At 27.1% G+C, this 13,841-nt stretch overlaps 2 protein-coding genes across 2 annotated transcripts; one reads left to right on the top strand and one right to left on the bottom strand.

Moving 5' to 3' along the window:
- Positions 1 to 1,852: 1,852 nt before the first annotated feature.
- MKS88_001931 (uncharacterized protein) lies at positions 1,853 to 7,860 on the top strand (the record flags this gene model as incomplete). The annotated part of the gene is made up of 2 exons (XM_067214901.1): positions 1,853 to 4,399; positions 4,720 to 7,860. 2 exons carry the CDS (start codon positions 1,853 to 1,855, stop codon positions 7,858 to 7,860), a joined length of 5,688 nt encoding a protein of 1,895 aa, XP_067074232.1.
- A 937-nt stretch (positions 7,861 to 8,797) lies between these two features.
- MKS88_001930 (protein KIC3) lies at positions 8,798 to 11,916 on the bottom strand (the record flags this gene model as incomplete). Its single annotated transcript, XM_067214900.1, has 6 exons — positions 8,798 to 9,017; positions 9,270 to 9,430; positions 10,539 to 10,628; positions 11,143 to 11,256; positions 11,432 to 11,544; positions 11,865 to 11,916. The coding sequence occupies 6 exons, from the start codon at positions 11,914 to 11,916 to the stop codon at positions 8,798 to 8,800; spliced, it is 750 nt and encodes a 249-aa protein (XP_067074231.1).
- Positions 11,917 to 13,841: the final 1,925 nt, after the last annotated feature.

The following is a 13,841-nucleotide window of genomic DNA, read 5'->3' as shown; positions in this document are numbered from 1 at the left end:
TGTAATATGTACATATATATGTATATACAGGCGGAGGAAAATACCCCTATATTTGAAATTATAAAATATTCAGTTAAAAGCAAAAAAATATAGATGATTTAAAAGGAAAAAATATATATATTTATATAAATGTACCATACTTTAAAAATAATTACAGTAAACTTATATATTATGTATTATATAAATATGTATATGTATGTATATATGTACACCTAATTTTAATTAATGAAGGCGAATGCAAAAATCGCTTTACAGTTATATATATAAATACAAAAAAAAAAAATTATGGATTTTTTTTCTTTAATGTTACAACTTTGTAATTGTAAAAAATTCTTTTTTTTTTTTTTTTTTTTTTTTTTATATAATGAAGAAGAAGAAATAGAAAATGAAAAGAGTTGAATGGAGGAGAAAAGAAAAATTAAGAAATAAAAAGTAAAAGTAGGAGTGAAAGTCAAATGTGAAGCAAAAAATGTCATTCAAGTAAAACTGTTAGCTATATACTTTTCTTCAGCAAAGATAAAATTTTACTTTTTGCAAAAAAAGCGTATATTATGATTGTTTGCATAGAAGAAAAAAAAAAAATATATATATATACTAATGTACTGTGCATTGTATTATACTTGTATATGTTCAAGTATATTTGTACGTACATATATATATATATACGCATGTATGTATGTATGTATGTATAAAGCGTACATTCACATATCATGCTTACGGTGTATACGTAATATATAATATATGCACGTAATATGGAAAAAAAAAAAAATTAACTATTTTTACCTACTCAAGAGATCAAGATATGCACTAATGCCAAATAAGCATTAACACAAAATATAAAGAAAAAAAGAAAGCATAGTTTTAGACATTAATTAAAACCTTTATATGAATATTTTACTGAAGTATACTTTGAGAAAAAATAATTTTTTAAAAAGTGGAAAAATGGGAAAAATATTTTTTTGTTAAGAATGCATAAACAAGGGAAAAGAAAGGAAAATTAAAAAAAAAGAAAAGGCATAAAAAAAGGGAAAAAAAAGGGAAAAAAAAGGGAAAAAAGAAAAGAAAAAAAGAAGGAAAAAAAGAAAAATATTTTCTTTACTATATGACAGAAAATTCTCTTGTTTTATTTTCCATTTCTTTTACCTCAATTTTTTAATTTGCGAAAAAAAAAAATTAAAAGTTAAAAAGAATAATAGCATAAAGGCTAGTACAAACTTGTAAGTATATATCACACGATATACATGTACATGTATATATATGCATATATATATTATGTATGTACGTATGTACGAACGCGCAACTGCAAAATGAAGTTGTGGTCTGAGGAATATTTCTTTTTTCTAAGAGCATGAAAATGAAGGAAGTTATTTACTCCTCTGTATTCACTCTAAGAAAAAAAGGAAGAAAAACTATTTACAAAAACTAAATATGTACTTACATTGACATTTGTATTTACGTACTTGTCTATTTATCTCCTATGTGTAAGCAAAGGCTTCCCAGGAAGAGGCTGCAAATTTTCACCTTCTCTAGCATATTCAGTAGTGTAAAATGTGACTGATAATTTACGTTAACTTTTTCTTCTCCTCTAAACTTTTATTTAATTTAATTTAATTTAATTTTATTTTATTTAATTTAATTTTATTTTATTTATTTTTATTTTATTTATTTTTATTTTATTTAATTTTGTAAAATTTCAGTTAATTTTGTATAATTTCAGTTAATTTTAGGTATTTTTTTTTTTTTTAAATCTTACCCATGTTAGCATTTTTACGCCTTTTTCCAATATATTCATATTTTGCACATTTTTTGAATTTATTTTTAATTATGTAGTGGTATAACATTATTTTGGCTAATGAGTAAAAATGAAGAATATAAAATAAATGAGTCATGGCCCCCAGGTGCTAATAAAAAGATGGAGAATAAAATGATGGTAAGTTATTCACAAATAAATATGAGTCATCCTATAATGAGCGAATATAACCAAACGGAAAAAGATGAAGGTGGTATCGTAAAATTTTGCCCATTGTTAAATGATATCAACATAATTGATGAAAATAATAGAGGAGGTAACATACACATGCAAATAAGTGACAATAAGGAGTTTGATTTAGAAAAGGTCGACATGATGGGAGTTACATGTAACACGGAAAATTTGCAAATGAACGAAGTAGAACAAAATGACAAAAATACAGATATTGCATTAAGTAGCTATATTAAACTTTTAAATGTAAAGGAAGAGGACCCTCTTTTAAATTATAGTATGAATACTGTTGCAACGTCTATGAGTTATCAAAACAGTACTAGGGATAGTAATCATATGAGTAATGACAAGGATGTTATAGTACTAAGTGAATGCTGCAATAACACTAGTAGTGCAATGGATAGGGGGAACTCGAATATTAATGTGGACTGTGTGAAAGATTTGAACAGTGTGAGAAGTGTTAGCAATGTTAATAATATGAACAGTGTGAACTGCTTGCATATTAGTGATGGTACAACTGACAACATGAATTTCTCGACCTTTATTCTAGACATAGAGTCAATGTCGAAAAGTTTAAATGTAAAAAATGCAGAGCAAAAAAATGTAGCACTAAATAATAATGGGGAGCTTTTACAAATAGGATGCGATTTTAACGAAGGGGGAAAAATACATAATGAACTTTTGGTTTACAACCCTGTTTCAAAAAAATCGAAGCGCGAAGCAAGTGAAGATAATGGGGGTGATAGTATTAGCAATGACAGCAACAGTAATATCAGCAGCAGCAGCAATGGAAACAACAATTGCAGTAACAATGGCAATAAAAATAGCAGTAACAATAGCAATAAAAATAGCAGTAACAATGGCAATAAAAATAGCAGTAACAATGGCAATAAAAATAGCAGTAACAATGGAAATAAAAATAGCAGTAACAATAACAATAGCAGTAACAATAACAATAGCAGTAACAATAACAATAGCAGTAACAATAACAATAGCAGTAACAATAACAATAGCAGTAACAATAAAAGGAGCCATAACAGTAACAACAGCAACTGTTGTAGCTGTTGCAGCAGCAGCAGTAGCTTCATTTCGCTCGCGGACACGGTAAACAACTTTAAGATTGAGCTTGAGCAGAATAACATGAACATGTTCGAATCGGTGAGTAAGAAGGGACTTATGTTTATTCTAAGCATACAAGAGGTGTTTATAAATAAAACGAAAAAGATACTGTGCAGTAAATGCAATGATGAATTACATTCCGTACATAATATTAATAACATTTTTAAAGATATACTAAAATTAAAAATAGAAAAACATACGAATGAAATATATATGACAAATTTTTTAAAAAAATTGAAAGAGGATTTTTTAAAAGCAAATTTAACTCTGAAGGAAAAAATAGAACAACAAGATATATTAATAAATGAGTTAAATGAAGATAAAAAGAATTTTACTGATAACATAAAAAAGTTTGAAGATATTATATATAGAATGCAAAATGAACAAGCGTTTGTGTTTTCAAGGATTAAAACAAATATTCATAATAATTTTTTAAATTTCACAGACTATGTATACCATCTGTTGTTAAACATATATTCATTAGTTTGCCAAAAAAATGATAAACTAACTTTCTTAATCAACCGATTGAAGCATGCGCAGCTGACCGATAAATATGAACAGGACAGGAAAAAAAAAAAAAAAAAAAAAAAAAAAAAAAAAAATTGCATTACCAGTAAGGATAAATATAGTGATAAAAATAGTGATAAAAACGACGATAAAAATAATGATAATGATAACAGGAACAAAATTCGTAATTCGAGCAATGGAAAAAGAACAGTTAAATACAACAGTGATAACAACGACGATAAGAATAAAAACAGCAGGAGAGCGATTAAATTAACGAGTAAGAAAAAAGCAAATTCTTCCGCGGTATCTTCTTCCTGTTTTAACAGCTCCTTATCGTGTGTTGATTCAAAAAATATTTTATCATCAGGAGAAAATACTTCTACTGATAGCTCCACGTCAGACCATTCTAGTGTATACGTTTCCAATGAACTATGCTATTCTGATTTGACACATATGAATACAAATAAGCTCATAAATAAAAGAAGTTTAAATAAGTTCAAAAAAAAAAAAAGAAAAAAAAAAAGAGCACTAGAAGGACAAGAAAAAAAGTATAATCCTTTTTTAATGAATAAAAGTTTATCAAATGAAAACAAAATAAGGTCCTACTCTTTCGAAAGTAATGGAAAACTCAGTTTAGAATGCATAAACCGTAAGGGTAAAAATTCAACCAAAAGGAAAAACATTCTGGAAGCGACCAACATAAAACTGAGCGAAAAACTCAAGAGGTGCAAAAAGAAATACTCAATTGAAATAAAAAAAAACAAAACATTAGAATTTCTTCTTGCCAGCAAGGTAAAATCAGTAAAGGAAAAAAAAAAAAAAATGAAAAATAAAAAATAAAAAATACATAAAAAATGAAAAATAAAAAATAAGATAAAATAGAACTAAAAAAAAAAATAATAAACAAATATATACTGTGCAAATGCGCAAATAAATAACAGGATGGATAAAAAAAAGAAAAAAAAATAGCGCTATTATTTTTGTGCAGTTTTGTGTAATAACGTAGGTCGTTCTTCCAGAGCTCTCTTCTACACTATTGTGTATGAATATTGGGCGGGAAATCATGCTGTTATACTTATGTACATACATGTACCTTACACATTTTACTGCAGGATGAGGAAATCAGAGAAGTTCAAAAAAATCTGAAGGATGAACTAGAAACCAAGCAAATATTTTACGAAGAAGAAGAAAATAAAAAAGTCAAAGAATTAAAAGATATGAAGATCTTATTAGAAAACTATGAGTTAACCAATAAACAGTTAATTAACAGAAATAGCGAATATAACGAAATGAATGAGAACTTAAAAATGAAATTAGACCATTCCTTGTGTGCAGAAAAGGATTTAAATAACAGGCTATATGATTTAAACAATTTGCTTAACAAAGAAAGAGAAAAAAATAGTTTTCTTTTATCGGAAAATATAAAATTAAAAAATTCTATTCTTCAGTATAATAAGCGACAAGATTTTTATTTTAATAATAAATATTGTAATACAGGAAAAAAATTTATGAACCATTACAATATGAACTACTATGATGAAAATGGTAGTGATGCGTTGAAATCTCATGACGATCATCATCTTCAATATCTTCATCATATTCATTATGGTCATGATCGTGGTTATTATGATCATGCTTACAATTTTGAAGGAACACATGAGAGATCGAACAATATGGATATATGTGACACATATGCAAAACAGAATGATAGGAATGCGTATGATACACTGTACAACGAAAATGATAGGAGGAGGGTACGTAAATTTTCCTTAATGTACAGAAAAAATAAGCATCATTATAACAACACGAAAAGGATGTACGATAATATGTATAATAATTGTAAAGACCCGTATAAAAAATACTATGATAATAATCCATATAATGATTATACGTTAAACTCTTCTTGTTATAGTGACAGTTCGGTGAACATAAGAATGCAAGGGAGGAAATATATTTTGAATGATCAACAGGAAAATAAGTACATTAAAAATAATAACGAAATGGAGGGAAAAAAAAAAAAAAAAGGAAAAAATAAGAAGGAGAAAAGTGTAGAAGAAAAGAATAAAGAGGACAAAAATGAAAAGGACAGAAATGCAGGTAATAAAGTACGCAGTAGGAGTAATGATGCTGAAAGCTTAACAGATGAAATACGAAATGATATTATAAATTTTGATGAAGGTAATTACAAAAAGATAATAAATAACATTACAATAGAGGAGAAAGAAATAGAAAAAATAAAGGATGAAGATTTATATTCAATATTTATGCAAAATTGGGATGAATCGAATATGGACAATATTGGCTATCATAATGAAGCATCATTAAATTTATCCGGGTCCTTCATTAACAATTTGAACGATAGCGGTATATACGTTGGTGCTGGGGGTAAGGGGGGAAGTGGAAATGGTATTTGTGGAACAGGTATTGATGGTAATAGCTACGATAAGGGCATCCCAAGCAGGGATATTCGCAGACATAGTGCAGAGGACGAAAAGGATAGCCATTTTTACAAAAAGGAAATAGTAAAAATGAGTCACGAAAAAAATCTTGAAGTTGTCAAACCAATCGGCATGCACTGTTCAGGCAAAAATGATGAGAATTTGAATAATATTGCTAGTAATTATTACCTAACTGAAAAGCAAAATTTGGAAAATATGTCAAAGAATACAGACAAATTGGCATTATCTGACCTTGAATTGCAAAATAGAAATCAAAAAAAAGACATCAATTTGATAGGAGAAAAGGAATACATTGCATTTTCTGAAGAAATTAAGAACACTTCACAAGACGCGAATAGTGGTAATAATAATAATTATATTAACAGTATAGCTACCAACAGCAATAATAATAGCGTCAATGATACAAACAATATGAACATTCAGGGTAGAGAAAGTTCGAAAGACGCAAATTTTACCAATGGAAAGGAAGAAAAAAATAAAATGGAAGGTGATGAAAATGATGTTTTAATGACATATGAAATGTATAAAAAGAATAAGGAAAAGTTTATGCATATAAGTTTAAGGAAAAAGGCATGTGAATATCAAGAAGAAGGGAAACCTATAACAGGTACTAAACATGTGCTGCTAAGAGGGTTATTGAATAAAGACAGTACTTCAATTAATTGCAAAAATGGTAAGGGAAACGAGAATGAACAACAAGATTTGGGGGATTTTCACAACCTAGGAAATATTGACAACAATAGCTATAACGATAATAATTGTAATGATAATAACAATGAGAACAGTATGGGGGATAGTACTATATACTCCTCCGCGTGCGGGCATAATAAGATCAATTTAAGCTTGAATAATAGTGTCCATGAAATATATAATTCTTTAAAACAAAATTATGACAATAAAAATATACACTTTTTCGAAACGTTAAAAAAGAACGTACATAATACGAAAAATGCAGAGAGTTGTGAGCCTTCGAATAAGGAAGCAATAAAAGTTATATCTGAAGAAAAACCACAGATTGACAGTTTATCAAAATTGGCAAGGTATAAGGTAGACAGTTTATTAAGTAGAAATAGTCCTTTCCAGGATTATACTGAAATAGATGTGAAAACAAATTTTAAAATAAAGGAAGAGTCACTACATGCCACATTGAATAATGGTCACTGTCATTATCAGAAGAACGTTTCAACGAGTTTAACTGCCCCTACTGTTGCAGCTAGTAGTAGTAGTAGTAGTAGTAGTAGTAACAGTATCAGAAATATAAACATATCTGGTATACAAAATAGCTGCATTATTTCAAGTCGCACCTATAGCAGCAATGGAAGCAATGGCACGAATGGAATGAACGGTTATAATGATGAAAAACAATTTGAGAACGTCAGGTGTGAAAAGCCCAAATTGAATTCTTCTGCGTCTTATAGTTTAGAACGTCCATGTAGTAATGCAAAGAACCCAGTGGGAAACAATCCTACTAAGGATGATATCAACATTTCGGAACATATCAGGGAAAAGGGAGAATGTAATAATAATAATAATATTTTTTTTGGAACAGTTGATAAATATGCATGTAAGAAAACAAATGTGCAAATTGGTTACAGTATTGACAAAAATAATAATTGTTTACAAAATAATGATAATTCAAAAAATTATATTACTCCAAATGAGTTATTAAACATACAAATGGAACAGCAAAAGGTAAATGCAGTTATACGGAAAAAAGACGAGTGTGATAATGCACCCAAAAAGAAAAATACAGGAGACAAGGGTGTCTTAAGCAGAATACTGAGGAAAAAATAGATTTTCTCACCTCTTACCTGTTTACATTTTGTGATTGCTTTTTTTTTGTTAATTTTTTATGTTTATTGTAAATGGTACACATATATATGTATATGTATGTGCATTAAAATATGTTTTACGTTTTTAGTTACCTATTTTTTTGAAATATTTTTTATAATTTTATCAAAGTATCACCAATTCGCTATTATATTATGTGTTGTGAACAGCAGGAAAATGCATACATGTGTATATATATATATATGTATATATGCATATATGTATACATGGATGCGTGAATGCATGGATGCATGGATGCATGAATGTATGGATGCATGAATGTATGCTTGTATATATATACATATGTGTCTATATGCACAGGTATATTACGTGCGTATCAGTGAACCTTTTGAAACGCCATTTTATCCTACTATTTTTTTGTACATATACAATAACCTGCATACATACATGCATACATAATACCTTATAAATCATAACATTCATGCATGCACTTTTTATATGAATATCCATTTTTAAATCTGTTTTTAAAATAGACGAAGCCTAATTAATGTGAAAAACCTGATTTTCAATCTAATAACAAATTTAGTAACACAAATATATAATTTTGTTTTCAAAATTATGAAATATTGCTCTTAAAATAATATATGTATGAACTGTACATACTTTTTTTTTTTTTTTTTGTGTGTGTGTGTTAATAAAATAATTATGTGAAAATTAAAGAAATTCTGAGTTTATTAATAATGTAGAAGAGAATCAAATAATAAGTAGAACATCACAACGAAATACAAAATAAAAAAAAAACCAAAAAAAAAAAAAAAAACGGACTCGCATATATATATATATATATGTGAGTAGTCAAACATTAAGGACTATACAACTTTGACATAATTAGAAATGTACATGAATTTCTTTTTCTTTTTCCTTTTTTTTTTTTTTTTTTTTAAGAATGTTTGGATATCAGTACTTTAAATTCTTCATATAAATCCGAGTTGGCTTCTCCAAATATAGCCTGGGCTTTTTTTAAGGTTTCTTCTCGTTTTTGTTGATGATTATTTAGCTTTTTAATGTTACTTAAAAATTGATTGAACTGTTCATAAGTTAATCGACTTCTTGCGTTACGAAAAAAGGCTCTTCCATCTGTATTCTTCTCGTTTAATGATCTGTTCCAGGAAAAAAGGCGAATGTGAACATATGCAGTTGAGATTGACATAGACAGTTGATGTGAACATGAACAGTTAAGGTAAACCCAAGCAGTTGATGTGAACATAAACGATTGAGTCAAACATGAACCGTTGATGTGAACATGAACAGTTAAGGTAAACCCAAGCAGTTGAGGTGAACATAAACTATTAAGTCAAACATAATCGGTTAAGGCAAATATAATGCAAAGAATATTTCTCTTCTCAAATTACGCATTTCCTAAATAAGGCGAGTTAAAACTTCCGTTAATAATATTATGTGTGTCTGAATTAACTATTTTATTAATAAGCGTTTGACACGAATCTTCATTTCCGTTAATTTCGAGCATAGTTCTTGGTGCGGTTGTGTGTAGCATGTCGTCAGCAGAATAATACTGCGAAGGGAATTATAAAATTGAAATGTGAAGAAGATTAAAAAGAGAAATGCGAAGAAGATTAAAAAGAGAAATGCGAAGGAAATTAAAAAGCGAAATGCAAAGAAGATTAAAAAGCGAAATGCAAAGAAGATTAAAAAGCGAAATGCAAAGAAGATTAAAAAGCGAAATGCAAAGAAGATTAAAAAGCGAAATGCAAAGAAGATTAAAAAGCGAAATGCGAAGGAAATTAAAAAGCGAAATGCAAAGAAGATTAAAAAGCGAAATGCAAAGAAGATTAAAAAGCGAAATACAAAGAAGATTAAAAAGCGAAATACAAAGAAGATTAAAAAAACGAAATGTGCTGGCCATATGTAATATCAGATGTACGTTTTAAATGTACAACTCGAAGTTTATATATGAAAAAAAAAAAATAATAATAATTATATCCCACTTTAACACAATTTTACAAAAATTATAATGAGTATGAGTGTATTCATTTTATTATAATAAATATGCAGAGGAGAGTATAATGTTGTCTTTAAAACAAACGTAAAATGATTTTAATATATAAAACGTATTTTAAATAATCCAATTTTGTTCCATGTATATACATATGTGTATGTACGTAAGTATGTGTACATTTTTTTAAAATATTAAAAAAGTAATCTTTCTTTTTTTGTCACTAATTTCTATACTTAAAATAAATACCAACAATTTTGTAAATTAAACAGTTGCTCAACGCACAATACAATTTGCTACATTTGCAAGAACAAATTGAGTGCCTCTGTATGCATACATATATATATATATATATATATATATATATATGCATATACATGTACACATGTTGGTAGAGAAAAATAACACGGCTTGAAATTAACAAACTAAATTTTGATGAATTCATACACATATATATGTATATTTTTTTTTCCTTATTAATGCGCAAGAAAAGTATTATATAAACACCTTACATGTAAATATCAGTAAAAGGAAAAAATATATTTACTTGGGAAGTACATACATATATACATACATATACACATACATATATATATATATATATAATATATATATATATATATATATATATATATGCATATAGACATGTTGATGCTTTTTATGTTACTTTATGCGAATCCTCCACTTCGTGTTCTTCTTGAATTGAATTGAGGACTGCCTTTTTCAAGTTTTCCAGTCGGTCAATATCCCTGTTCAACTGAAAATAAAAAGGAAGTCATATATATTTAGCTTTCTCGTACATACAACAAATTATAAATTACGAATTACAAATTTGTATTTGCCAATTGGTCTTGTCCAAACACTTATTTATACAATATTTCACGAGGAAAATTGTTTCAGTTGTTTTAATAAGCATTTGTAATACTTTTGTTCTCATCCTTTTTTGCATTTTTTTCATCTCTTTTAACATTTTTTTTTTTATCTTTTTTAACATTTTTTTTATTATCTTTGTTAGCATTTTTTTTTTCATCTTTTTTTTTTTGTATGAACATAAACGTTTGAATAGTAACAATTCTTATGTATATCTAGTATTTTTATGAGCAACCCTTTAAATTACCTCAGTATAAGAGGAACATTTTAAACACATACGCACACATATACGTGCTCACATATATATACATATATATATAGATAGATATACATATATGAGTATATATGTACACATATACACCATGTTTTGTGTGAACTATTTTTCTATTTGGGTCTTTTACTTTTTTTATGGTAGTAATTAATTGTTTATTTTCATCGGCTAGCTGATTTCCCCTTTGAGTTGATTCTATTAATTGGACTTCTAAATTGCTATATTTTTTTTGAATTGATGACAACTAAAAAGGATAAATATGTTAATATATAGTAAATATATACAGGAGCAAAAGAAAGAGGGGTGGGGGAAGAAAAACGTAGCAAAAGGGACGCAAATATGGATGCAAAAATGGATCTACGTAGAACATACTCCCCCATTCCGTTATGATTAATTAATAAGCTACAAGCAGAACGAACCTGTTCAAGTTTTTCTGTAAGTTGTCCTTTTAAAGACCTTATCTCTGCTTCTTGGGATGTAACCCTTGTTTTGTATGCATTCGTTACTATTTTAAAACCTAGGGCTAACTGTTCTAAAAATGGCACAATAAAAAAAATAAAAAAAATTGAAATCGAAAAAGAAATGGAAATAGCTATAGAAATGGAAACAGCTATAGAAAGGAAATAGAAAAAGAAATAGAAATAGCTATAGAAATGGAAATAGCTATAGAAAGGAAATAGAAAAAGAAATAGAAATAGAAATAGAAACAGAAATAGAAACACAAAATACATATATACACATGGCCTTCTTTAAACATACAAAGGCGATTTTTTTTTTTTTTTTATTGCTATTAGCTCTCTTTAATCAATTTTTTTTTTTATCCATTGGAACTATTCAAATATAACTAATAACCATCTGCGTCTGAAGGTAGCCAACTTAGGTCAGTCGTCCCAGCGTTTGACATTTTCAATTTATTTTCTCAAATAATTTTAAAGGTTGAACAAAAAAAAAAAAAAAAATTGCAAACAAAAAAAAAATCGGACACGGAAAAAAAAAAAGTAGTTTATATTATTGCTACTAAGATAATATAGGACACAACATTCAGTGTATAGGCGTGTGTAAATATACATACATATATATATGTATATATATGTATATATATGTATATAATGTATATATGTATATATGTATATATACGCATATATATACGCACATATATACGTATATATACACAATTAATGAACAAAGCAGCCTTGTATTTGGCAATGACAAACTTGTAATATTTCGACAATATGTTGAAAAATTTTATAATAAATTTGCGGCAAATTTTTTAACAAAATGTGAAGGGACTCGAATGCACATACATGAACACATACATACATAAGTACATGTGTATATGACTAATATGCACTTAGTCTATTTTGAGCCCGAGCGTTTGCAAAAATATTTGTGTTGCTTATAAAAAAAAAAAAAAAAAAAAAAAAAAAAAAAAAAAAAAAAAAAAAAAAAAAAAAAAAAAAAAAAAAAAAAAAAAAAAAAAAAAAAAAAAAAAAAAAAAAAAAAAAAAAAAAAAAAAAAAAAAGAAAAAAAAAAAGCTAAAACAAGAGTTAAATGAATGAATAATTAAATAAATGAACAGTTAAATAAACAGTTAAATAAACAGTTAAATAAACAGTTAAATAAACAGTTAAATAAACGAATAAGTTAATAAATGGATGAGAAGATATAAAATACAAGGAAAAATACAAAAAATGTACATAATCAAATGTTATATCTTTCCCTGACATTAAGTTTTTTTCTCCTCTATTTATTTTATATATTCATACAATGTGGATTTGTTACGTTCACTTCTCACGAAACTACGTATGTTAAGAAATAAATAATACTATGAATAAATTCAACTTTCTGCAATTAATTGTATTTCTTATTTTTTAATGACATACGTATGTACTTGTTGTATACGTGCACATATGCGTATATATATATATATATATATATAGGTATATGTGCGTATATATACATAGGTATGTGTGCGTATATATATATATAGGTATATTGGCATATATATATATATATATAAATATTTTTTTTTTTTTTATTTTGCTGCGTAGGACACCTTTGTTTGTGTGTAAATATAACACCGTTCTAATAAAAAATAAAAAAAAAAAAAAGCACACGAAAAATTAAGATCATATTAATGATATACTTCGAACAGCAGTAAATGTTTTTTAAAAAAAAAGCTAAATGAAATTTCATGTATTAAGGGAAGAAAAAGCATATTGTCATTTTTGAACAAATGACAAGTATATGCTATGACAGTGCCGCAAAAAGTGTAGATGAAAAGATGTAATTAACAACATTTATTCTACAGGGGGCATATATGTATGCTAATGCATATGCATATGCGGACGTGTATGCGTATACGTATGTTCGCATGTATGTATATGAACGCACGTACTCCTGTACGTATGCTTATATTATTCACTTGGCACTTTACAAAGTAGAAATAATAAACGAATATAATAAGAACACAGTAGAGATGCGTTCAAATTCATAATTGGAAAAGCAACAAAAAAAAAAAAAAAAAAAATTGAAAAACGATATACGCATTGAAAAATAAATATTTCGAAGAATTTGTCTGATTCAGAAATAATTGCTTCATGATCGAAAATTGTTATATCTTTTAATAAGTAGTAATATTTTGGAAAACATACATATATATATATATATATATGCATATGTGCATATAAATGTAAAAATATATTACATATGCAAACATATATGTGTAACATGCGGGGTTGACACGTGTAGCTTCTTTCGTAATTGTCACTACACATTTTATTCTTTTTTAAATTTTGTTTAGCCTCCAAATATATATTTTCTTTTCTC

Source organism: Plasmodium brasilianum, chromosome 7, assembly GCF_023973825.1.
Source record: "Plasmodium brasilianum strain Bolivian I chromosome 7, whole genome shotgun sequence".
Taxonomy (NCBI): domain Eukaryota; phylum Apicomplexa; class Aconoidasida; order Haemosporida; family Plasmodiidae; genus Plasmodium; species Plasmodium brasilianum.
This window is presented reverse-complemented; position numbering and strand designations above follow the sequence as displayed.